This window comes from Dermatophagoides farinae, chromosome 9, assembly GCF_024713945.1.
Source record: "Dermatophagoides farinae isolate YC_2012a chromosome 9, ASM2471394v1, whole genome shotgun sequence".
NCBI lineage: Eukaryota > Metazoa > Arthropoda > Arachnida > Sarcoptiformes > Pyroglyphidae > Dermatophagoides > Dermatophagoides farinae.
Window position 1 is genome coordinate 3,148,824 of NC_134685.1, and position 20,357 is coordinate 3,169,180.

General features: G+C 29.4%; 1 protein-coding gene across 3 annotated transcripts; it reads right to left on the minus strand.

Moving 5' to 3' along the window:
- Window positions 1-4,188: 4,188 nt before the first annotated feature.
- On the minus strand, window positions 4,189-20,261 carry LOC124498019 (uncharacterized). 3 transcript variants are annotated; one of them, XM_075733794.1, is made up of 7 exons: window positions 20,167-20,261; window positions 17,389-17,927; window positions 16,989-17,302; window positions 14,023-14,415; window positions 9,535-10,321; window positions 8,295-9,452; window positions 4,189-5,490 (listed from the first exon to the last, which is right to left on the minus strand). In XM_075733794.1, exons 3-7 carry the CDS (start codon window positions 17,202-17,204, stop codon window positions 4,379-4,381), a joined length of 3,666 nt encoding a protein of 1,221 aa, XP_075589909.1. In that variant the 5' UTR covers window positions 17,205-17,302; window positions 17,389-17,927; window positions 20,167-20,261; the 3' UTR covers window positions 4,189-4,378. The 3 variants fall into 3 exon arrangements, with proteins under 3 accessions (XP_075589909.1, XP_075589910.1, XP_075589911.1); XM_075733795.1 differs by lacking the exon at window positions 20,167-20,261 and adding an exon at window positions 18,341-18,398; XM_075733796.1 differs by lacking the exons at window positions 16,989-17,302; window positions 17,389-17,927 and having other exon boundaries at window positions 20,167-20,246.
- Between the last annotated feature and the right edge of the window lie 96 nt (window positions 20,262-20,357).

Below are 20,357 nucleotides of genomic sequence, written 5' to 3' on the forward strand. Positions count from 1 at the left end.
TGAACATTCTGGGACAGTTTTCTCTCTCTCTCTCTCTATCGTTCATGAATGAATGAATGATTTGATTATTTGTGATTTCTGATAATAAATAAATAAAAAAAAAACTTTCCATTTATTAATCCAAATTTCTTGGAATTTTCCCTAGAGAATTTTATCTATTTTTTCATTCATTCATTTTACTGCTATTAAAAAAATAATTTCTTCATTTCATATCACCAAAAAAAAAATTGTGTTCTGTGAAGCAAAAAAAAAAAAAAAAAAGAGAACCTTGTCAGTGTTATATAATCCGAAACGAAATACTAATGAAAAACGATGAACGAAATATATGAATTTCATGCACACACACACACACACACATCACTTTGGTTCGGTTACAAAATAATTTGATTCAACAAAAAAAAAAAAATTAGCCGACCGAAAGAAAAAAACTTTAAACATTCAAATTCACAAATAACATACATGTTGGATGAGATGAATTCTACGAAATCTTATTATTAAATTGAAGAATTTCAATGTGAATAAAAAATAAAATAAAATGAGACAGACAGAAGATCACAACTGACACAATTTTTTTTCTACTTTTTTTTTGTTGCTTTACAATCGGATTTCATGTCATTGATGATGAGATAATTTTTTTTGTGAGAATAACAAGAAGAAAAAAATGGTACAGAATACAGAATTCGTTGGTGTGTGTGTGTGTGTGTGAATAACAACGGAAAGAATAGAAAAAAAAATGCAAAACAACCACCAACGCCACCCGGATGAGAAAAAAAATTCTTTGACCACCACCCATTGAGTTTGTGTCTGTGTCTAGTATTCTGTCTTTTTTTTGGTTTGGTTTGGTTTGGTTTCGATTATACTGGTAAATCTCAATTGATCGACAAAAATTCTTTACGTCTATTTTTTCTCACTCTTTTTTGTACCAGAATTGAAAATATTCAAAACAAACTTTATACTTTTATCGCGTAGTGTTTTTTTTCCATTCATTCATTCATTCGATTCGATTCAATATGATTGATGATTTTCAAAGTGAAATGAAAACTATAGAAAATTTTTTTTTTACTTTTATCGATGATGCCAAAGGCGTTCACGATTCATATACACACACACACACCAACCAACTAACCATCACCGGGTAAATAGAAAGAAAATATTTTATTCAAAATCATCATCATCATGATGATCATATCGATTGTTGTTATTATTGTTATGATGTTTTTCTCTATTGACTGATTCATTATGGCAGTTGGAAATCGATGAAAATTGACGATGGTAGAAAAACAAAAATGAATCATGAACAAAAAAAAACAACCGCCTAAAAACACGAATTTCCAATGAAATTTGCGTGACTTGATCGATTCTACAATTTTTTTTTGTTTGTTTGTTTGTCTGATTCTTTCTTAGCCAATGTTTAGCATTTAATAATGATATGAAAGTCGATGATAAACAAAAAAATCAGCTGATTGGTTCGAGTTTGTGTGTGTGTGTCGTTTGTTTTGACATTGTTACTATATCCGGTAATAATCGGTGGGTCCATTTGCCTTTGTCTCACCATCCATTGTTGATTTGAATTTTAGTGGCCACAAAAATTTGAATGATGATAATGGGTTTGTTTTGTAGATGGCACTGTTTATGCTGATTGTTGTTGCCCCTTTTTGGCTAGATTATCTGCTAATTCATTTCATTGGTAATTAGTGTGTGCTTTTCAACTGCAGTGTTTACTGGCTGTCTGGCTGTTGTTGTGATGCCTCTGCCACTTTGATTATCGATTTCATTATTGATATCAAACACAATCATCCGATGACGACAGTTCGATCGTCGGTTACTAATTAACAAATGAGTCAGAGATGATGTGAACATGAAGTTTAAAAAAAGCACATGTCAATAATTTTTTCTTTTTGTTTTTTTTTTAAAAAACACGCAATGTGATTATTCATTTTGCTCTCGTCAATAAATGTGTAGAGATCATCGCACCATATCAATTTGTCAATTTTACTGTGATTTAACATTAATCTATATCTGGTTCTGAATCTTATTCCGGCAATAACCCGGTTATGTCGCAATATGTGGACCTGATTCCATATCGGTGAGTAGCTTTGCTTTGCTTTCTGTGTGTGTGTTTATGTATCTTTGTGAATATTATGTTCCGATATGCTTTCTGCCACTTTACTATCTTCAATCTTGACGCAATATGATAAAATTCGGTCTCTTTGTTGACTATTCCTGCTTACTGGAATTAATATGCGGCCCAGTAGCAATTGAAAATTTTTATTTTGTTATTTTGTTGTTTTCATTTCCAATTTTTTTTTGTTTCTTTGATTTTATTTTTGGCAACCATTATCATCAACAACTGGGTTCAGTTAGTTGTTAATTCTGGAATCGAATAAATCGGGAATAATTTTATTGTTTTTTTTTTAGTCCTGATAGCTACTGTAATAGGCAATCCAGATTTTGGCCCAGAGAAAACTAGAAATCCATCAGTAAATAATTGGCAAAAAAATTTTGGTATTTCTATAGAAAATGAAAACTGTGAACGGGTAAATAGAAAAAAAAATTCCGGATAATCATCTAAAATTGGCTACAAATTTGATTGGTTTTTTTCACTCTTTTATGTTCCACTGCAATCATTTTTTAATAGCAACGAAATTGATTGAATAAATGAAAAAAAAATCGAAATCTTTTTTCATCATCATCATAATGATTGAATTTTTGTTTTTCATGAATCCAATCCAATCTCGAATCCGGTATAAATTTGAATAATTATGATTGATGCGATAACCATGATGATGATGATGATGATTATCCATCAATTCAATGCCTAAGATGAATGTTTTGAAATTTAAATTTTTTTTTGTTTTGTTTTGTTTTGAATTTCAAATCATCGGATTTAGCTAGAAAAATCTTTCCCGAAAAGGAAAATTTCTTTTCTCGACAAATTTCTAAAGAATTTTTGTTTTGTAATTATAATAATGATGATGATGATGATTTTCATTTGTTTTTCTCTCGGTCTCATTCACAATTCAGATTCATCCACCAGGAATGGCAATGAACGTACTGAATATATCAAGGCCATTTCAATTAAAAGACCACTGATAAATGGAGAGAAACAGAAATTCCTCGTTCATCACAATAATAATGATGATGAATAAAAAAAAAATTCTTTCTCAATATCACATCATTTACTTGAATATTCAGTGAGTGCAAACAGAAACTAAATTTGTTCTTGCGTTTATATTGGTTGCTGGGTTCATCGTTGCATCAGAATCATGATTGTATTTCCAAAAAAAAAAAAAAAACGAAATCGAGTGCTTCAGGCATTTCTTTCGGAAAGTTTTTTTTAGTGGTATTAATAGCAGTTATACTGATGAAATTTTTTTTTGAGAAATTCTTTGTTACCATTCACGAAACCATTGATTTTTTTTTTATTTTTGTTGAGCACAGAAAGAATGGAAAAAAATGCTATATCAGAGACGTGTCTTTGATTTATAATGAGAATATATATATATACGGCCTGTATACATTTTTTTGACTGAAATGGAGAGAAATAAAAATTTTTTCTCGATCCAAAAAGCAAATATGTTGAACTTGTGAAATTTTTTTTTCTCATTCTAATTTGAATCCAAAAAAAAAAAATCATCATCATGTTTTTGTGACATTTGGTGAATTTTAAATTTATTTTTTGCAAATAATTCAATGGTACGATGATTGAAGACCATCTCACTTTTTTCATTGTGGACAACAACAACAACAACGACAACGACAACAGTCAAGTATTTGGAAATGACAATAAAAAAAATAGACAAAACTTTTTTTTTATTATTGTTTTGTTCCGACTACTTTGCATTGAAATAAGTTTTAAAAAATTGATGTGACTTTGTTGGAAAAAAAAATTGTGCATGCGTACACTTTTTGAATTCGATTTTTTTGTTTCTTCCATTTTTATGATGTTGGTGATGATGTTTCCATTTCGTCGTAGCCAAAACTTTGATTTATGAAGCTTGAAATTTTTGTTTTCTTTTTTTTCCAAAGAATTTTTTCGGCTCAGAAAAAAAACAATCAAATCGATTGCTCTATTTTTGTTGCTGTTGTTGCTGTTGATAGACAGAAACACATCTGCCTCTGGTGAAAATTGTCATCAAAACTTTTTTTCCCTACACAGAATTAAGAATATTCCAATGAGAATGAATGTAAGAGACAAAAAGCAAGTTTTATTTCATTTCCGATTTTTTTGTTTTTTTGTTTTGTTTTTTGTTTCGTCACACCAATGAATTATGAATGGTAATTAATATAAATAATATAAAGACATTGTGTGTGTGTGGGTGTGGGTGTGTGTATTTGTCTTTGGCATTTTATCCGTTTTGTTTTGTTTTGTTTTTTTTCATACATTGATATATTGATCATTATTGACAATACATTCAACATTCGTTGCTTTATTCAATAATCTTAATTGTGACGATTTTGCCAGTTGTTGTTGTTGTTTTGTAGTAGTTGTTGTTGTCGTTTTTGTTCGATTGTTGTTGCCACCACTATTATTTTTATTTGATAATTTCAACCACATACGATCCAATCGATTTGCCAATGAATCTAATGGCCTAGTAGTTTTCATTTTTATTTGATTTATTTGGATTTTTCTCTCATTCTGTTGTTGTTGTTGTTGTTGCTTATGTTGATGAATACCGTTATCATCATCGCCATTATCACCATCATCATTGTTGCCATTATTGATCAACGATCGATCCAAATTGATGAAACCAATCGATTCTTGGTCATCATCATCATCACCACCATCGACACTATGACTATGATATTTATGTGGCTGCGGTTGCTGTTGTTGTTGTTGTTGACGTTTTTGTTGTTCCTCAGCATTTTGACTACTACAATCACTATCGGATAATTTCCGTTCATTACAATAACGTATTAGGCTATTCATTGAAATACTTTGATTGCACGATAAATTATCATTGTTCAGTGATTGATTTTGTTGTTGTTGTTGTTGTTGCTGTTGTTGTTGTTGATTCTGATGATGCAAATGATGATAGGTAATTGATGGTAAATTCAAACGATTAGTTGCCATATAACGAAAACCAGCACCAGGTTTATTCATGTCGACAATCATCATATTATTATTATCATTGTTATTATTATTATTATTACGTGATAAAATACGTGGTGAACGTGATAATGTTGTATTATCAGTCATACTTAATGAACATTCCGGTGATTCTGATGTCTGGTGATGACGTTTTGTATAAAATTTTGCATTTAATCCACTACCGCTACCACTGCCACCGCCAACGCCAACGCCACCAGCACCACATGCCGTATTGTTTAATAATGCACCGCTTTTCGATAATGGTTCGTCGGATGATGATTTTCGTTTGAAAAATTGACAAAACAGTGTTATTAAATTTGGATTAAAATAGATATATATCCATGGATTGACACATGAATTTAGACTCGGTAATAGCATCAATATTGCAATTACTGGACCTGTTTGTGTATGCATGTGTGTGGAACGAGAAAAAAAGGAAAAAAAATTTACATTGTTAGTTGTTTGTTTTTATATTTTTAGAATATTATTGAAAAAATGTTTAAAAAAGAAATTGAACACCCACATACACGTATCCAAGTTGATAAGATTTCTTTCCATTGAAAAATTTGTCAATAATAAAAAAAATAAACAAGTATCAAGATTCTTCTAAAGAATATTCTAGAGAAAAAGAAGACAAACAAATCCGACAGATATAAAAAAAAATTGTTGAAAATGTCTAAGCACTGCTGCTGCTGGTTGGCTGCAGACAGACAAATATTGAAAGGAATCATAATAATTCAAACATCTCTCTCTCTCTCTTTCTTTTGTTTGTTTGTTTGTTCACGTAAATCGTGAACCACCGAATCATCATCATCATCACCAGAATCGAAATCGAGAATACAAATTCGATTGTTGTGATCATTTAAAGTTGAAAAAGTTTTTTTTGGCAAGATTATTTTACGCTTTAATAATAATAAAATGTCAATTAAATTGTGAATGTGACAGTGACAATGTCATTCGAGCGTATTTTAGACACACACACATGGGAAGGGAGAGAGAGAGAGAGGTTCCAGAAAATGAAATTTGGATAAAAAAGTAACCGAGAAATAGTAATAAGAAAAATGTGCTTTATAATGTCAATCAATGGTGATAAGCTGTGAATTTTTTTTTTAGAATTTCAAACGAAATAAAAACCAGAAATTTTGGTTAAAATAGTCAACCAATATTGAAATGAGAAACAAACATACACACACACAACATTTACACTCTCATATAGTCGATTATTAAAGTTGTGGAATGAAAATTTTTTTTTTCTTGGAACCTGTCAATCGATCATTGTAAAATTAGAAAAAGAGAAAAATCTGATCAAAATGAACACAGACGGGACAAACAAAAATTAAATAAATAAAAAAAGAATGAAATTCTTGTGAATAAATAACAAATACACACACACACACAATATATCATGTCCATCAGCATCCTAATCACTACCAAAAAAAAAAATTGAGCATTCATTCATTTCCATTTTCACTAAACTATAAGAAAAGGAATATGATTCTCTAGATTCTCTATGCAGACTAAATTCATCATCACCAGCATTATATTCTTTTTTCACTCATCATTATTATTATTATTATTGTGGGATTTTGGATCACATACAGACTCAAACAAAAAAAAGAGGAAAATTCATGCCATTACTACAATCCTGTTTGCGTGATTATTTTGAACATCCAAGTAAAACGAAAAAAACAACAACAACAAACAACAACATTATTTTGTAATGTTGTTGTTGTTTGAAGATAAAATGCATGCATTTGTTTGGTCACAATTTTTTTTCTGTTACAAACAAAAAATGAATCCTTTTACGTTTCACTGGATTCACTTTACAATCAAACAAACAACTAGGCTTGGAAAAAAAATGTCATTAAGATGAATAAGAATATTCTGGTCGACGACGACGACAACGACGACAAAGTATTCAATAAAATGAGAAAAATTTTTCATTCACAAAAAAAAATTTGCAAATTGACTTTTTGTCGTCGTCGCCGTTGTTGTTGTTGTTGTTGTTATCGCACGTCAACACCATTTGCTAATAACAACAACAACAACAAAGAAAAAAAATTGCCTTGATCCTTTCCATAAACACTTGACTAACTAAATTAAATTTTGCTAATAATAAGACAACAACAACAACAACAACGGCAATAAAAACAATCTAAAGACAAAGAAAAACACACACACACACACAGAATTCTTGTGCTTTTTTTCGATTCTTTCCTACTACTACCATTACCACTACTACTATTGGATAGAGAATTTTTTGAAATGGTCAAGAAATCATCATTGAATAAAAATTTCGATCCATAATTTTATCGAATTTTGTAAATTCCATTGGAAATTGGAACTCATCATCATCATCGTCATCAAATACACAGACACAGACATGATATGAACAAAGAACAGAAAGAGATGAGAGAGAGAGAGAGAGAAAATATTTGATTTTCTAGTTTCAATAAAGCCTAACTGCATGTGGGTGTGGGTGTGTGTGATTAATTAAAAAACGGATAGATAACTGCAAATACGATTGAATCAAGATCAAAAAAAAAAAAATATTCTGTAGGCAGCAGCATTCTGTAGCCATTTTTTCATTCATTAGAGAATGGTTTAATAATTATTATGTTGTTGTTGATGAGCACTAGTGATGGAAAATTCATATCATAAGCCAATAGAGATATGAAAATAACAACAACAACAGCAGAAGCAGCAGCAGCAAAGGAAAAAAATCCATTTACATAATATAATCCTCAATGGATTTTTGATGATTAAAGTTAAAATCATCATCATCATCATCATTGTGGCTGAAGAACAAAAAAAAAAGGCAAACAAATACGATTTTTAACCCTCTAATAACAAACGGTTTTGACGTAAATAAATAAAAAAAAAAAATCAACTGAAAATGAAAAAAAACAACAAAAATGCAGATCGGTATCATTGGCGATTTGTTTTTTTTTTGTTGTCGGAAATCATTTATGATTTAACCTTCACCCTGATGATGATTATGGTAATGATGATGATGATGATTATTCCACACCTTTTATTCATCATTTCATTGGAAATGATTTGAATAGCATGAAAACGACAAAAAAAACTTAATGGTTTTTTAAGTCAACTTTGATTTTCAATATGAAAACAAGAAATCGTATATGGGTGTGGAAACATATTGTGAAAAATTTTCATTAATATATATGAAATATATACTAACCTGAATAGATTGGACTTTTTTGTGCATTTGGCCAAAATTCTGCCCATAATTGTACACAAATGAATGGTAATGAACAAAGTACATAACAGGTAATGACCACTAATGTTATTTTAACTGTTTTAATTTTGGCACGTGTTAAACCATGCATTGAATGTATACGTGGATTACTCATACGTTTATTATTATTTAGTTGTCGTCCACCACCAATACTGGTGGTAGTAGTAGCAGTAGTATTAATATGATAATTACGAGGCACAAATACATTAACAACATTATTATTATTATTGCTACTACTATCAACGGAAACGGACGTTGTTGAAGATGGTTGCTGCTTTGGTAGCAATGGTGGTGGCGGTAATGTTTTTGTTGTTGTTGTTGTTGTTGTTGTACCTGATTTAAATTTCAATAAAAACAATGACGATGATGATGATGATTTTAAAACATTTGGATCAGATTTAGTAATTTGTGGCTGCTGTTGTTGTTTTGGTCGTTGATGTTTTTCATAATCATCATAATCACTACTACTATTTTGACTTTGATTGGCACGATTAAATTTTGAACGTTTCTTATTAATACTGCTATTCATATGGCCACCACCACCACCACCAGTTGTTGTTATTGTTTGTTGTTTTTGTTGATCAACAGAACATTGTGGACAACAAATACACGACCGTAAATTGGCTTTTGTCATTTGAAGTCGATTTGGCGATGATATTGGTGGCCGTCGTCGTTGCTGTTGTTGACCATTAGAACATTTTGTCGTTTGAATCTTATTTGGTTTGGTCAAATTATACAATACTTGTATTGAATTACTACGACGGCCATAAAATTGATGTTTTCGATGACGATGATTATGTTTATAACTATTGACTAATAAATCACAACCATTTGAATTGTTTTGATGATCACATTTGGTGGATGATAACGATGAAGATGACGATGATGATGACGATAGCGATGGTGGTGGTGATAATCTATCGTAATAATCGATAAAACGTCGTCGTCGATTTTGATTACGATGATGTAAATGTTTTAATTTTTTTTCCTGTTTCCTATACATTAATTCACTTTCAGATTTTGTACGTCGTAAATAATTGTGACGACGGTAATGATGAAGATTTTTCGATTTTCGTGCAAACATTTCCGATTCATTTAATCCTAATGTATAATATAATATAATTGATTAGATTTCAATTAGATTTTTTTTGTTGTTGTTGCGTCGTTTTCATTATTCACTTACCTTGTTTTTGTTCATAATCATTGTTGTTATTATTGGCTGATATTGGATGATTTCGCAATGAAAATGTTCGATATTGCTGTTGTTGTTGTTGTTGTTGATGATTACAATAACGAAATTGATAATTATCCGGATGAATTGGACATTTCATGTTTTGTATGATTTGATGATGATGATGATGATGATGATGATTAATGGCAGGATTTGATGAAGGCAACAAAGATGATGAACAAGTGAATAATTCATTCGATGATGATGACGATGAAGATGATGATTTGCGATTTTTATCACCACTATTACTACTATTAGTAGTAGTAGTAGTAGTAGTAGTAAACATAAATAAACGACGACAAGCAAATTTTGTCGTTGTAGACGGCGCTGATGTAGCCATTCTTTTGGTTGTTATTGTATTTGTAGCATAGTCATCATCAACATCAACATCATTTTTATTATTACCATTACCATCATTAATACCAACATTCGATAATCGATGTATAATATGATTAACACTGCCACCTAATGATGATGATATTGAATATGATTTTTTTGTCACTTTTGACATTGATGATGATTCATTTTGTTGCGCTTGTTGCTGATGATGATGATGATGATGATGATTATGGTGATTATGAATTGGTTCTGGTTTAATCAATAAACTCTGTCTTTTATTATGCCAATTGAGCCATATTTCACGACATATAAAATAATGTGTCCACGTTAATATGATGAATGGTACGATGAAAACACTGACAGCATACCAAGTGACATACATTTTTGTCATATATGGTTCCTGGTTGAAATAAATGGAATTTTTATTTATTTTTTTTTTTAAAAAATTTTAAATAATTGCAACAACAACAAACAAACTACAAAGTTTATCATTTGCTAATCTCTAGATAGAGAAAGAGAAAAAAAAACAGTTTAAAGTTTCAAAATTTGTTTTACTCATTCAAACTTGACCATAAAAAAAAGCAATTTTGCCATGATGATCATGTATTATTCAGTGGAAAAAAAAATGTTGCAATAATTGACATGTCATATGTGAATAATAAAAAAAAAAAAAAATTTCACGTTTATCATTAATAGATCATCATGTCAATAATTAAAAATGATTGACATGAGAGATTCAATGGGGGAAAAAAAATATTAATAGGAATCTGTATTATGTAATTATGTAATTCGGAAAAAAAACTATATACTAATTATTGATTATTCGTTGCATTTTCTTTTTCTTTTTTTTTTTTGTAACGTAATTTCGGATTCGTTTTATCATGGAAAAACTAAACAAACACCCACACCCACACCATATAGAGATACATTGATCAAAACAACAACAACAACAACAACAACAAACAGCGACAAAACTAGAAAAATAATGAGCGATTAAAACTCTGGCAAATAAAAAAAAAAAAACATAATTGTCACACACACACACACATAAATGTATCGATAATCTTACTGCATGTGTGTGCGTGTGTATGTGTGTAGCAATTATCATCAAACGAACAAAATTCTTTTACAATTCTTATTTGGAATTGAGAAAATTGTTTTCTATTATCTCATTCATAATACCGGCACAATGAAGAAAAAGAAAAACAATTAATCGAATCAAAACATATATAGCAGCAGCAGCAGCAGCAAAATATATATTCATTACATTACAAGGAATCATCCTTTTTTTTAGCAGGAAAAAAAATGTAATTATTTCTTGTGTGTTTGCGTTCGCTATGTTTACACTGACACACACACACACACACACAGAATAGAATGAGAACCATGTGATCCATATCAATAACAATAAGAGACAATATAACAAAACCACCACGCCAATGCTGTAATATCTTACTATTCTTTTCATCCATTTTTTTTTCCTTCACAAAAACCTTTCATTCATTTCCATCAACTGCAAATTGACGTAATACTTTCGACAAGAAAAAAGAGAGAGAGAGAGAGACGTGGATTTACTGTAAATGAATAGTAAATTCCGTTGGAAATTGGAACAGAAAAAAAAAATTCTTTTTTTTTCGGAAACTTTTTTTTTCTATTTTTATCATCACAAAACAACAATCCACAAAGATGACAATGATGATCGATAACAATAACAATCAATGCCTGTCTCTGTGTGTGTGTGTGTGTTTGTGTATGTAAATAGAGGCAAAAAAAGAAAATTCATTCAAAAAAAAGAGTTTCCGGTTTTAAAGGAACAAAATTCGAACCAAAAAAAAAAACAAGAAAAAAAGACAATCACACACACACACACACACAAACATACAAACAGCCTGAATCTGAAATGAATAAAATTCTGAAAATTCTGTTGAAATTCAATCCAACAAGAAAAAAAAATTTTCTACTCGATAATTATTATTATCGATATTTGCAACAAAAAAAAAATATCAAATTCTTGTGATTTTTTTATTTTTCATTTTGAAAATATTTATCAGCCATTAGAATGGTCTGATTATCGAATGGAAATTTTTCTCTCTTTTTCTCTCTCATTCTATTTCCATATTATTATAATTGCATGCATGCGAGGGTGTTTAGCAGCCACACACACACACACACACATGGCAAAATTTGAAATTCAGATTACAGATTTTTTCCATTTTTTTCTCTCTCTTTTTCTCTCGTTTTATTTATCTATTTTTTTCCTTCCAGAATTTACTTTCTTGACATTTGAAAATGTTACCACGTTAGACATGGACAAGTTTCGTCATCATCATCATCATCATCTTCATCATGATAATGGCACTTATTCATCAAGTCAACCGAACAAGAATTCAGAATAACAAAAAAAATTCCATTCAATAGAAAAATTTTTCTGACTCTCTCGCAAAAAAAAAATTATTCTTATTTCTTGAAAATTGGATCGCCCCTTCTCAATGTCGATCATCATCATCATCATAAAATGTGGAATATCGTTGAAATTCCAATTAAGAGTGAAAAAAAGAATCAAATTTTTTTTGTTCAATTCTTCGATTCTTCATCTTTCATTCAATTAGAATGTTTGTATATAAATACTACTTATTTTAACTGAATTTTTTTTTAAATGTTGAAACTTTATTCTTATATGTGTGAATAGTGGATTCACGAATGATTTCCATTTTTTCCGGTTATTACGATGATGATATGGTTTTTTTTCATTAGAGTTTATTCTGATCTAGATTCTGATTATTCGCATTTTTTTTTCTCTTCCTGCTTTTGTTTTGTTTTGTTTTCACTTTGATTCCACATTCATCGCACTATACTTTTTCATTCTTTTTTTTCTAATTCTGGCTTCATGCACACATTGAATGATAAACTAAACATTTACATTGGATATGAATAAAAAAAAAACACACACACACACAATGAACAATATATAATGGTGACAAAATGAAACGAATCAAAATTCCAGTGTAAATCAGTCACAGGAAGAAAAATATTTGCACACATTTTCAATGATATATTCTTTTGTTTTCTCTATTTCTATTTCCATTGATGATAATGATGATGATGATGATGCCAGGAAAAGAATCATATGATCATCCTACATTCATGCATTGTAATATGCACATACACACACACACGTTGAAAGAGAAAAATTTGAATGATTCAATTTCTATTTTATTTTCAATCATTCATTTGGCAAAATCACCACCACCACATCATAATCTTGATAAATCATTTCCGTGTGGTTTTTATTGAATGAATTGGATTGAATTTGAAAAGAAATTGTCCAAGAAAAAAAAACCTCTCTCACTCCCTCTGTCTTTCTTCAATGATGATATGTATTATATGATAGAACCCTACGGGCAATCTACAATTGAATGTTGAATGCAAAATTAGCATCAAACACAACCTTTTTCATAATAAATATGTGTGTATTTTGTAATATTGTAACTTTTAAACTTAAAAAAGGATATCTCTGTGTGTGTGTGTGGCTGTTTGTTTGTTTGATAAACACCTACGAATAATTGTGATGATGGTGGTTGTGGATGGATGGAAAAAAAAATAAAAGTTTCACCCCAGAGAAATGTCCATTGTCATCATCATCATCATCATCGTAAAGAATGGAGCGGAAAATAAAATCAAACTAGTAAACAGCCAGCCAGGATAAAGTGATGATTGAATAATAAATTGCCAAACACAATGATGTAATGTGATCGATTTAATCAATTAATTTGATTTCATTTCATTTTTGTTGGCTTCATCATCATCATTGTATTGTTAAATGAAATTATAATCAAACTTGATTATAATAGACAACAAATTCAAATCTCAAGAGATCTAAACATACACACACATGTGAACTCAGAAAAAGATTCTGTTCTTGGCTGTGTTGGTTGGTCTCTTTTTTCAGCATAATCAAAATAGAATTTCCATTCATTGATTAATGGTAATGATTCTATTTCACATGTAGAATATTTGTGTGTGTGTGTGTGTAAAAATCCAATTTTTTCTTTTGTTTATAAAAATATTCAACACGGAAGTAATTATATGAGATAAACTTACCGGAAATGTTGCCCAACATTCATAATCATCGGATGTTGGAGAGATTTTTTGATAACTAAATATAAATGTTTGCGGTGTACAGAATAATAATGACATAATCCATGCAACAGCGACCATCCATCGTGAACGTCTTGTATGTGCCAATGAATTGGATAATGGATGACAAATTGCTTGATAACGATCAATCGATGTCATGACCAATACATATGATGATAGATATGGTCCAAGTATTTGTAAAAATTTAATCATTTTACATAATACATTTCCACCATAAAAACGGCTAGCAATTTCCCAGCCAAGTTGTGGTAATACATTAAAAAAACCGGTAACCAAATCAGCTATAGATAAATGAGCCAGAAAAAAGTACATTCGATTTTTGCGCAATTTTCGATTCTTTTATATGCAAAACAAAAAAACAAAAACAGCAAAAAAAAAGTGAAGAAAACATTATTGTTATTATTCATAGTGAAATTCATTCATTCATTCATTCATCATTTCAATCAGGAAAAACAAAAAACAAAACATAAAAAACACCAAACAATGACAATCGTGCACGAACAAAATGAATTATTGTCCAAAACTAATAACTGAATTGAAACAGACCAATCATTAATCGAAATAAAAGAAAATAAAAAAAATATTCAAATTCATCGAATTAACGTTGATTGGAAAATTTCGTTTTGGACCAAATATATATTCTTGTATATATATGGGTCATATGTGTGTGTCTATATTGTTGGGTTGTTTCAGTTAGTTAGTCTATAGATTGATTCAAGAATAAAATGTTATAAACAAGTAAAAAAAGATTCAAACCTTGTTCTGAGAATTTTAAAAGTTTTTTTTTTTGTTCTGTTGAGACATTTTAAATTGTTAGTGATGAGAAAAAAAACAAATTTTGTCACCCTCAGGACAATGGACCATTGAATAAAATGTGTCCAAAATTAGAATCCAATAACAACAACAACAACAAAGAATCTATTTTTGGCAATCTATTCTCAAATTTTGTATTTTTTTTTCACAGAATTTTCAAATTCATTCAATATATTCAGCTGTAGTGTAGTGTGGATCCAAAAATATCTTGTTCCGAAAAAAAAGGGAAATTCTCAATTTCCAAAAAAAAAATCAAACACACACTGATATCGTTAACGGGAAAACTTTTCTCTTATGCCTGAAAAAAATAAACTTTTTTTTTTCTTCAAACTTCACTACTGCACCGGAACGTGGTTAAACTTTGAATAGAGAGAGACCAGTTTGATTCATTCAACCAGTCGAACTAACCAACCAACCAACCTACTAGGACTAACCAAAAATACCATAACAGTGGAAAAAACAATTGTGGTTTTTTTCTACCATTCATTCTCGCTCTATGACTGTTTCATCGGAAACACATTATTAATGGTAATGATTCTCTCTCTATATATATATATGACCACATACATACATGATTTGCATATTGTTGTTGTTGTTGTTGTTGTATTGTTTTTTTTGTGTTGACATCACTTGATGAATATACATTGAATGTCGCAGAAAAACAGTTTTCTTTTCAACCAAAAATAAGGAAATTTTTTTTTGGCAATTCAATAAAGACAAAAACAAGGGTCATATGTGTGTGTTGTACAGAATTTTTGAATGTAAAAATATTTGCTATTCAAATTTGATGAGTAGGTGTGTGTGTGTGTTTGAATGCAAAATTCAATAATTTGTCAAAAACAGGAAATTACCTTATTTCCTAGGAAAAAAAATGGGAAAAAATTAAGATCAAAATTTAATATAATATTTGATGATGATGATGATTGAAACCCTTGAGATTTTTATGAATGAAACAAAGCAGCAACTTTTAAACTTTTTTTTTTTTTTTTAATTTCCAGTTTACAATTTTCATTCATAGTACTGACAAAAACCATCCAGTACAAAATGCCCGAATTATATAAATATATAGACCAGCACACAAACAATTTAATTGGATTTGTTTTTTTATTACTGTTTTTTTTTGGTACATTCGATCGGTACTTTCGGTATATTGAAAATTGGACAAAATTTCCATGGAACAATATGGATTACTGGATCAAATTACAAATGAAAAAAGAAAGCAAAATTGGTCATTTTACATGCAGCAGCAGCATCAGTGGGCGGAGGTCAATGATGAGTGAACCAAAGCTCTGAAAAAAAAATTCTGGTACATGGACAATGTTATCCTTTCTTTTTTGTTTTGTTTTTATATTCAATTCACCATAGAAACATTCAATTTTAATTTCCATTATCATCATCATCATCATCAACATAATTATATCATCGTTATCATTTAATTTGATTTAGAATAAAAAAAAAACATATGCACCAAACATTTTTTTTTGTTATGATGAATCAAGGAAACAAACAAGAAGGAAACGAAATTGTAACATCCATAATCATCATCATCATCATCATCATCATGTGCAGCATATATATATATTTATTAACATTTTCATAGTCTCAAGATAAAAAAAAAAAATAACACTGAAATGAAACAAAAAACATACAGACATACACACACACACACACACATAAAAAAAACTGCAACATGAAATCGATTTATCTTTGCAACAAATTATAAATATTACATTTACACACACACACACACACGAAACGCACTGAGAAAAAAAAATGAATTCTTTCTCATTCCGACATTTTTTTTTCATTTCACTTAATATATTAAATTCCACACACACACACACACACACACACACACACAGAGTACAAATCGTATACAAACAAACACATTATCATTCTGTTTATATTGAATTCAAGTAGAAAATTCCAACTAAAAAAAAAACAAACCAAAACAAAACGGGTGAAAGTGAAAATGAAAACATTTCAATTCAATTCAATAATAAAACACATGAACAACAAACGGTAACTGAAATATTAATAATATATATTTGTTTTTATGGCCACAACAAAAAAAAAAACTTTTGCTTTAAACTTACATTTAATGCAACCAATACGAATGTATTACCACAGAATATTAATATAAACATTAAGGCTAATAAACTGATTTTTATATAACGCATCGTTTCAATCCATTCAGGTATTGTTGCTATGATTGTTGTTGTTGTTGTTGTCGCCGTAGTCGTCGTTGTTGTTGTTGTTGTTGTTGTTTCGGTAGCCATTAATATTATTGATGATGATGTTAAATTATCCATTGCTAATGTTAATAATAAAATGATGATGCAGATACACACAGTAACTACTAATATAATAATGATGATGGATAACAATAGAAAAAAAAATCATCCATTCACTATCATGATCAATTTTTTTTTTAATTGAACCGAAAATCAATCAATCAATTAATTAATTAATTAAATCAATAACATATATACATACCATTACTAATGTGCATATACATCATTATAGTTGTCATACAATCATTTTTGGTATCATCGGAATCGATAAACAATGTGATCATCATTATAATGAATGATGAATGATGATGATGATGAAAAACCTGAATTCATATTGATGATGATTTGAAGATGCAAAAAGAAAAAAAAGCACGTACACACACACACACAGATATCAATTTGAATTCAACACACACACACACAACCAATACAAATTACTTATTCGTTTTTTTTTGTTTTGTTTTCAAATTGAATTCTGGTACTTTTCCCTAGATTATGATTATCATTTCAATTGTTGTTGATTATCGATCATTATGAAATAATAAAAAAAAACACGAACATAATCATCATCAATAGAGGTGAAGAATCAATCTCATTCAATTCAATTCAATGTGAACGTTTTTTTTTTTTTGGTCTTCTGCTCGATTATGGTGATTATGAGATAATGTACGTTGTTTTTTTGCCATCATCATTGTTGTCGTCGTCGTCGTTGTCGTCGTTAAAAATTCAATAATGAGGATACTGTAAAAGGAAATGAGAATTGATGAAAAAAAAATAAAGAATCATCATCATCATCATCAACATCATCAACGACAATGGGGATAAAAAAAAATTCTAGAATTCGCAACATTACGAAATTTTCAATGACAATCAATTAATCAATCAATGTAAACATACAACAACAACAACAACAACAAACGAAAAAAAAATGCTGAATAGAAGAGTTATATATGAGGGAAAAGTTTCCAAGTGTAAAAATCTTTTCAACAACAACAAAAATTTCCTTTTTCTTTCATTCCATTTTGATGATTCAAAATATTTGACTTTCGGTTTATTTTCTCTTCCATTGTTGTTGTTGTTGTTTGGAAACAAAAAATTTCCTTTCAATCATGATAATGATGTTTATTTGTTTATTTAATAGATTAAAAACTCACAAATTCGATTACGAAATCGGGGAAATTTTTTTTTGTCGTCATGAAAAAGTTAATCTTTTCAACACACACACACACTCGAATGTACTTGCACCCTATTCGTACGCAGACAACAAAAAAAGGTTCAATGAATGGAACAGCAAAGAATTTGGATGAAAAAAAAATAATGAATCGAAACAAAAGAGGCTGAGATCGAAAAAACGCCGAAAAAAATTTGTCTATTTCAATCCAAAGAAAAAAAAGTGTCAGAAAGCAAAAATCACGATCCGTTTGTTTGTTTTCATCGTTTTTTTTTTTGACCGGAACTTGGCAAAAAAGAACAAAAAATTTTTTCCCTTACAAATGGATTCAGATCAGAATGAAAGTTGGCTGCACTGACATAATTTGTATATAAAATGTGCTACGCTATAATAATTTAATTTGGAATGACGAACGTAAAAAAAAAATAATAAATAAATCGATTCCTTAGGTTATGTAGACAGAATTTTTTTTTTGCATCAATCGATTTGATTGATTGATTGATGAAAAATGTGAAGTACTTGTGTATGTACGTTTATAGTCAACCAAAGTGTTTGCGTCAATGATTGTGTGTGTGTTTGCATGTTTATTTTCATGTGTGTTATTTGCATAACACATCTACTGAAGAAGGAAAAAAAAAATATTGATAATAATAATAATAATGATGAAAAAAAATGAAAATGAAAAGTGAAGAATAAAATCTTGAAAAGAAGAGAATTTCAATTCCCAGAATTCTTTCCTGTGTGTGTGTGTTGAAAATATTTTTTTTTTCACACAATAATAATATCAGCAAACACACACACTCATGGTGATTCTCAAGTCGAAAAAAATTGAATGCGTGTGTGTGTGTGTGTGTCAGTCAAATATGAAAACGGAAGAAAAATTCATAATATTTGCAGCATGTATAAGTTTTCCAAACATCCTCATCACCATCATCATCACCAAACACTTATTCATACAAAGTTCATATAAGTGATGTGATTGAATATATGAGTGAAAAAAAAACACAATAACTAAATGCAGAAAAATAAATTTCAATGCAATATTATTGAATTCGAATATTGATGATGATGATGATGATTGAATAAAGAATTGCCAAGAACTTTATGAAAACAACAACAACAACAACAAATTATTCTGCAATGAATAGAATAGACTAGATAAACACAACCCAAACACATTATTCTGTTGTGTTGATTATTTACCATCAACTAGACAACAACAACAACAACAACAACAAAAAACTATTACCGACGATGATGAATAAATTTACATTTTTTTTCGTTTCTCATCTTTTTTTTTTTTTTTGGTCTCGTGTTCTAGATATTCATTTTGTCGTTGTTTTTTTTCTCTGGATTTTTTTTTTTTTTTTTTTGGGTCCATCCAATCATCGGAAAATACACATACACACGCATATAGCATGTATGTAATAATAAGCTAATGATCAAGGTGGTGATTCATTATGATTATGATGAAAAACTATCAACAACAGATCTATATACTATATGAATGAATGGCAAAAATGATTGATTTCTGAGATTGAATTTCTGTGTTTTATCAAGCCAACTGGATAGAGAGATAGAGAGAGAATTTTAATTTATTCCATCTTTTTCATCATCATCATCATAATCATTATCATTGTAAATTGGTCCAAAAATTACATGTAATCAAAATAAAATGAATTTCACAAAAAGCAAAAATTTATTCCGAAATAATGATGGAAAATGGATCGGATGGTTTTTTTCTGGTGGATATTGATGATGATGATGATGATATGATAATAATGATATGATATTTATTTACACACTCACCCGAATAAATGTGAAAATTTTTTTTTTTTTGAAAAAAAAATTAGTGGCTGAAGATTGAAAAATGAATTTTATCACACACACAAGCACACGCACGCACAGACACTGACAGAATTGGTTATTTGGAATTTCAATTTTTGTTTTCACACGATGGAAATGCAAAAGAACAAAAAAAAAACAGGAAAAATAATTTA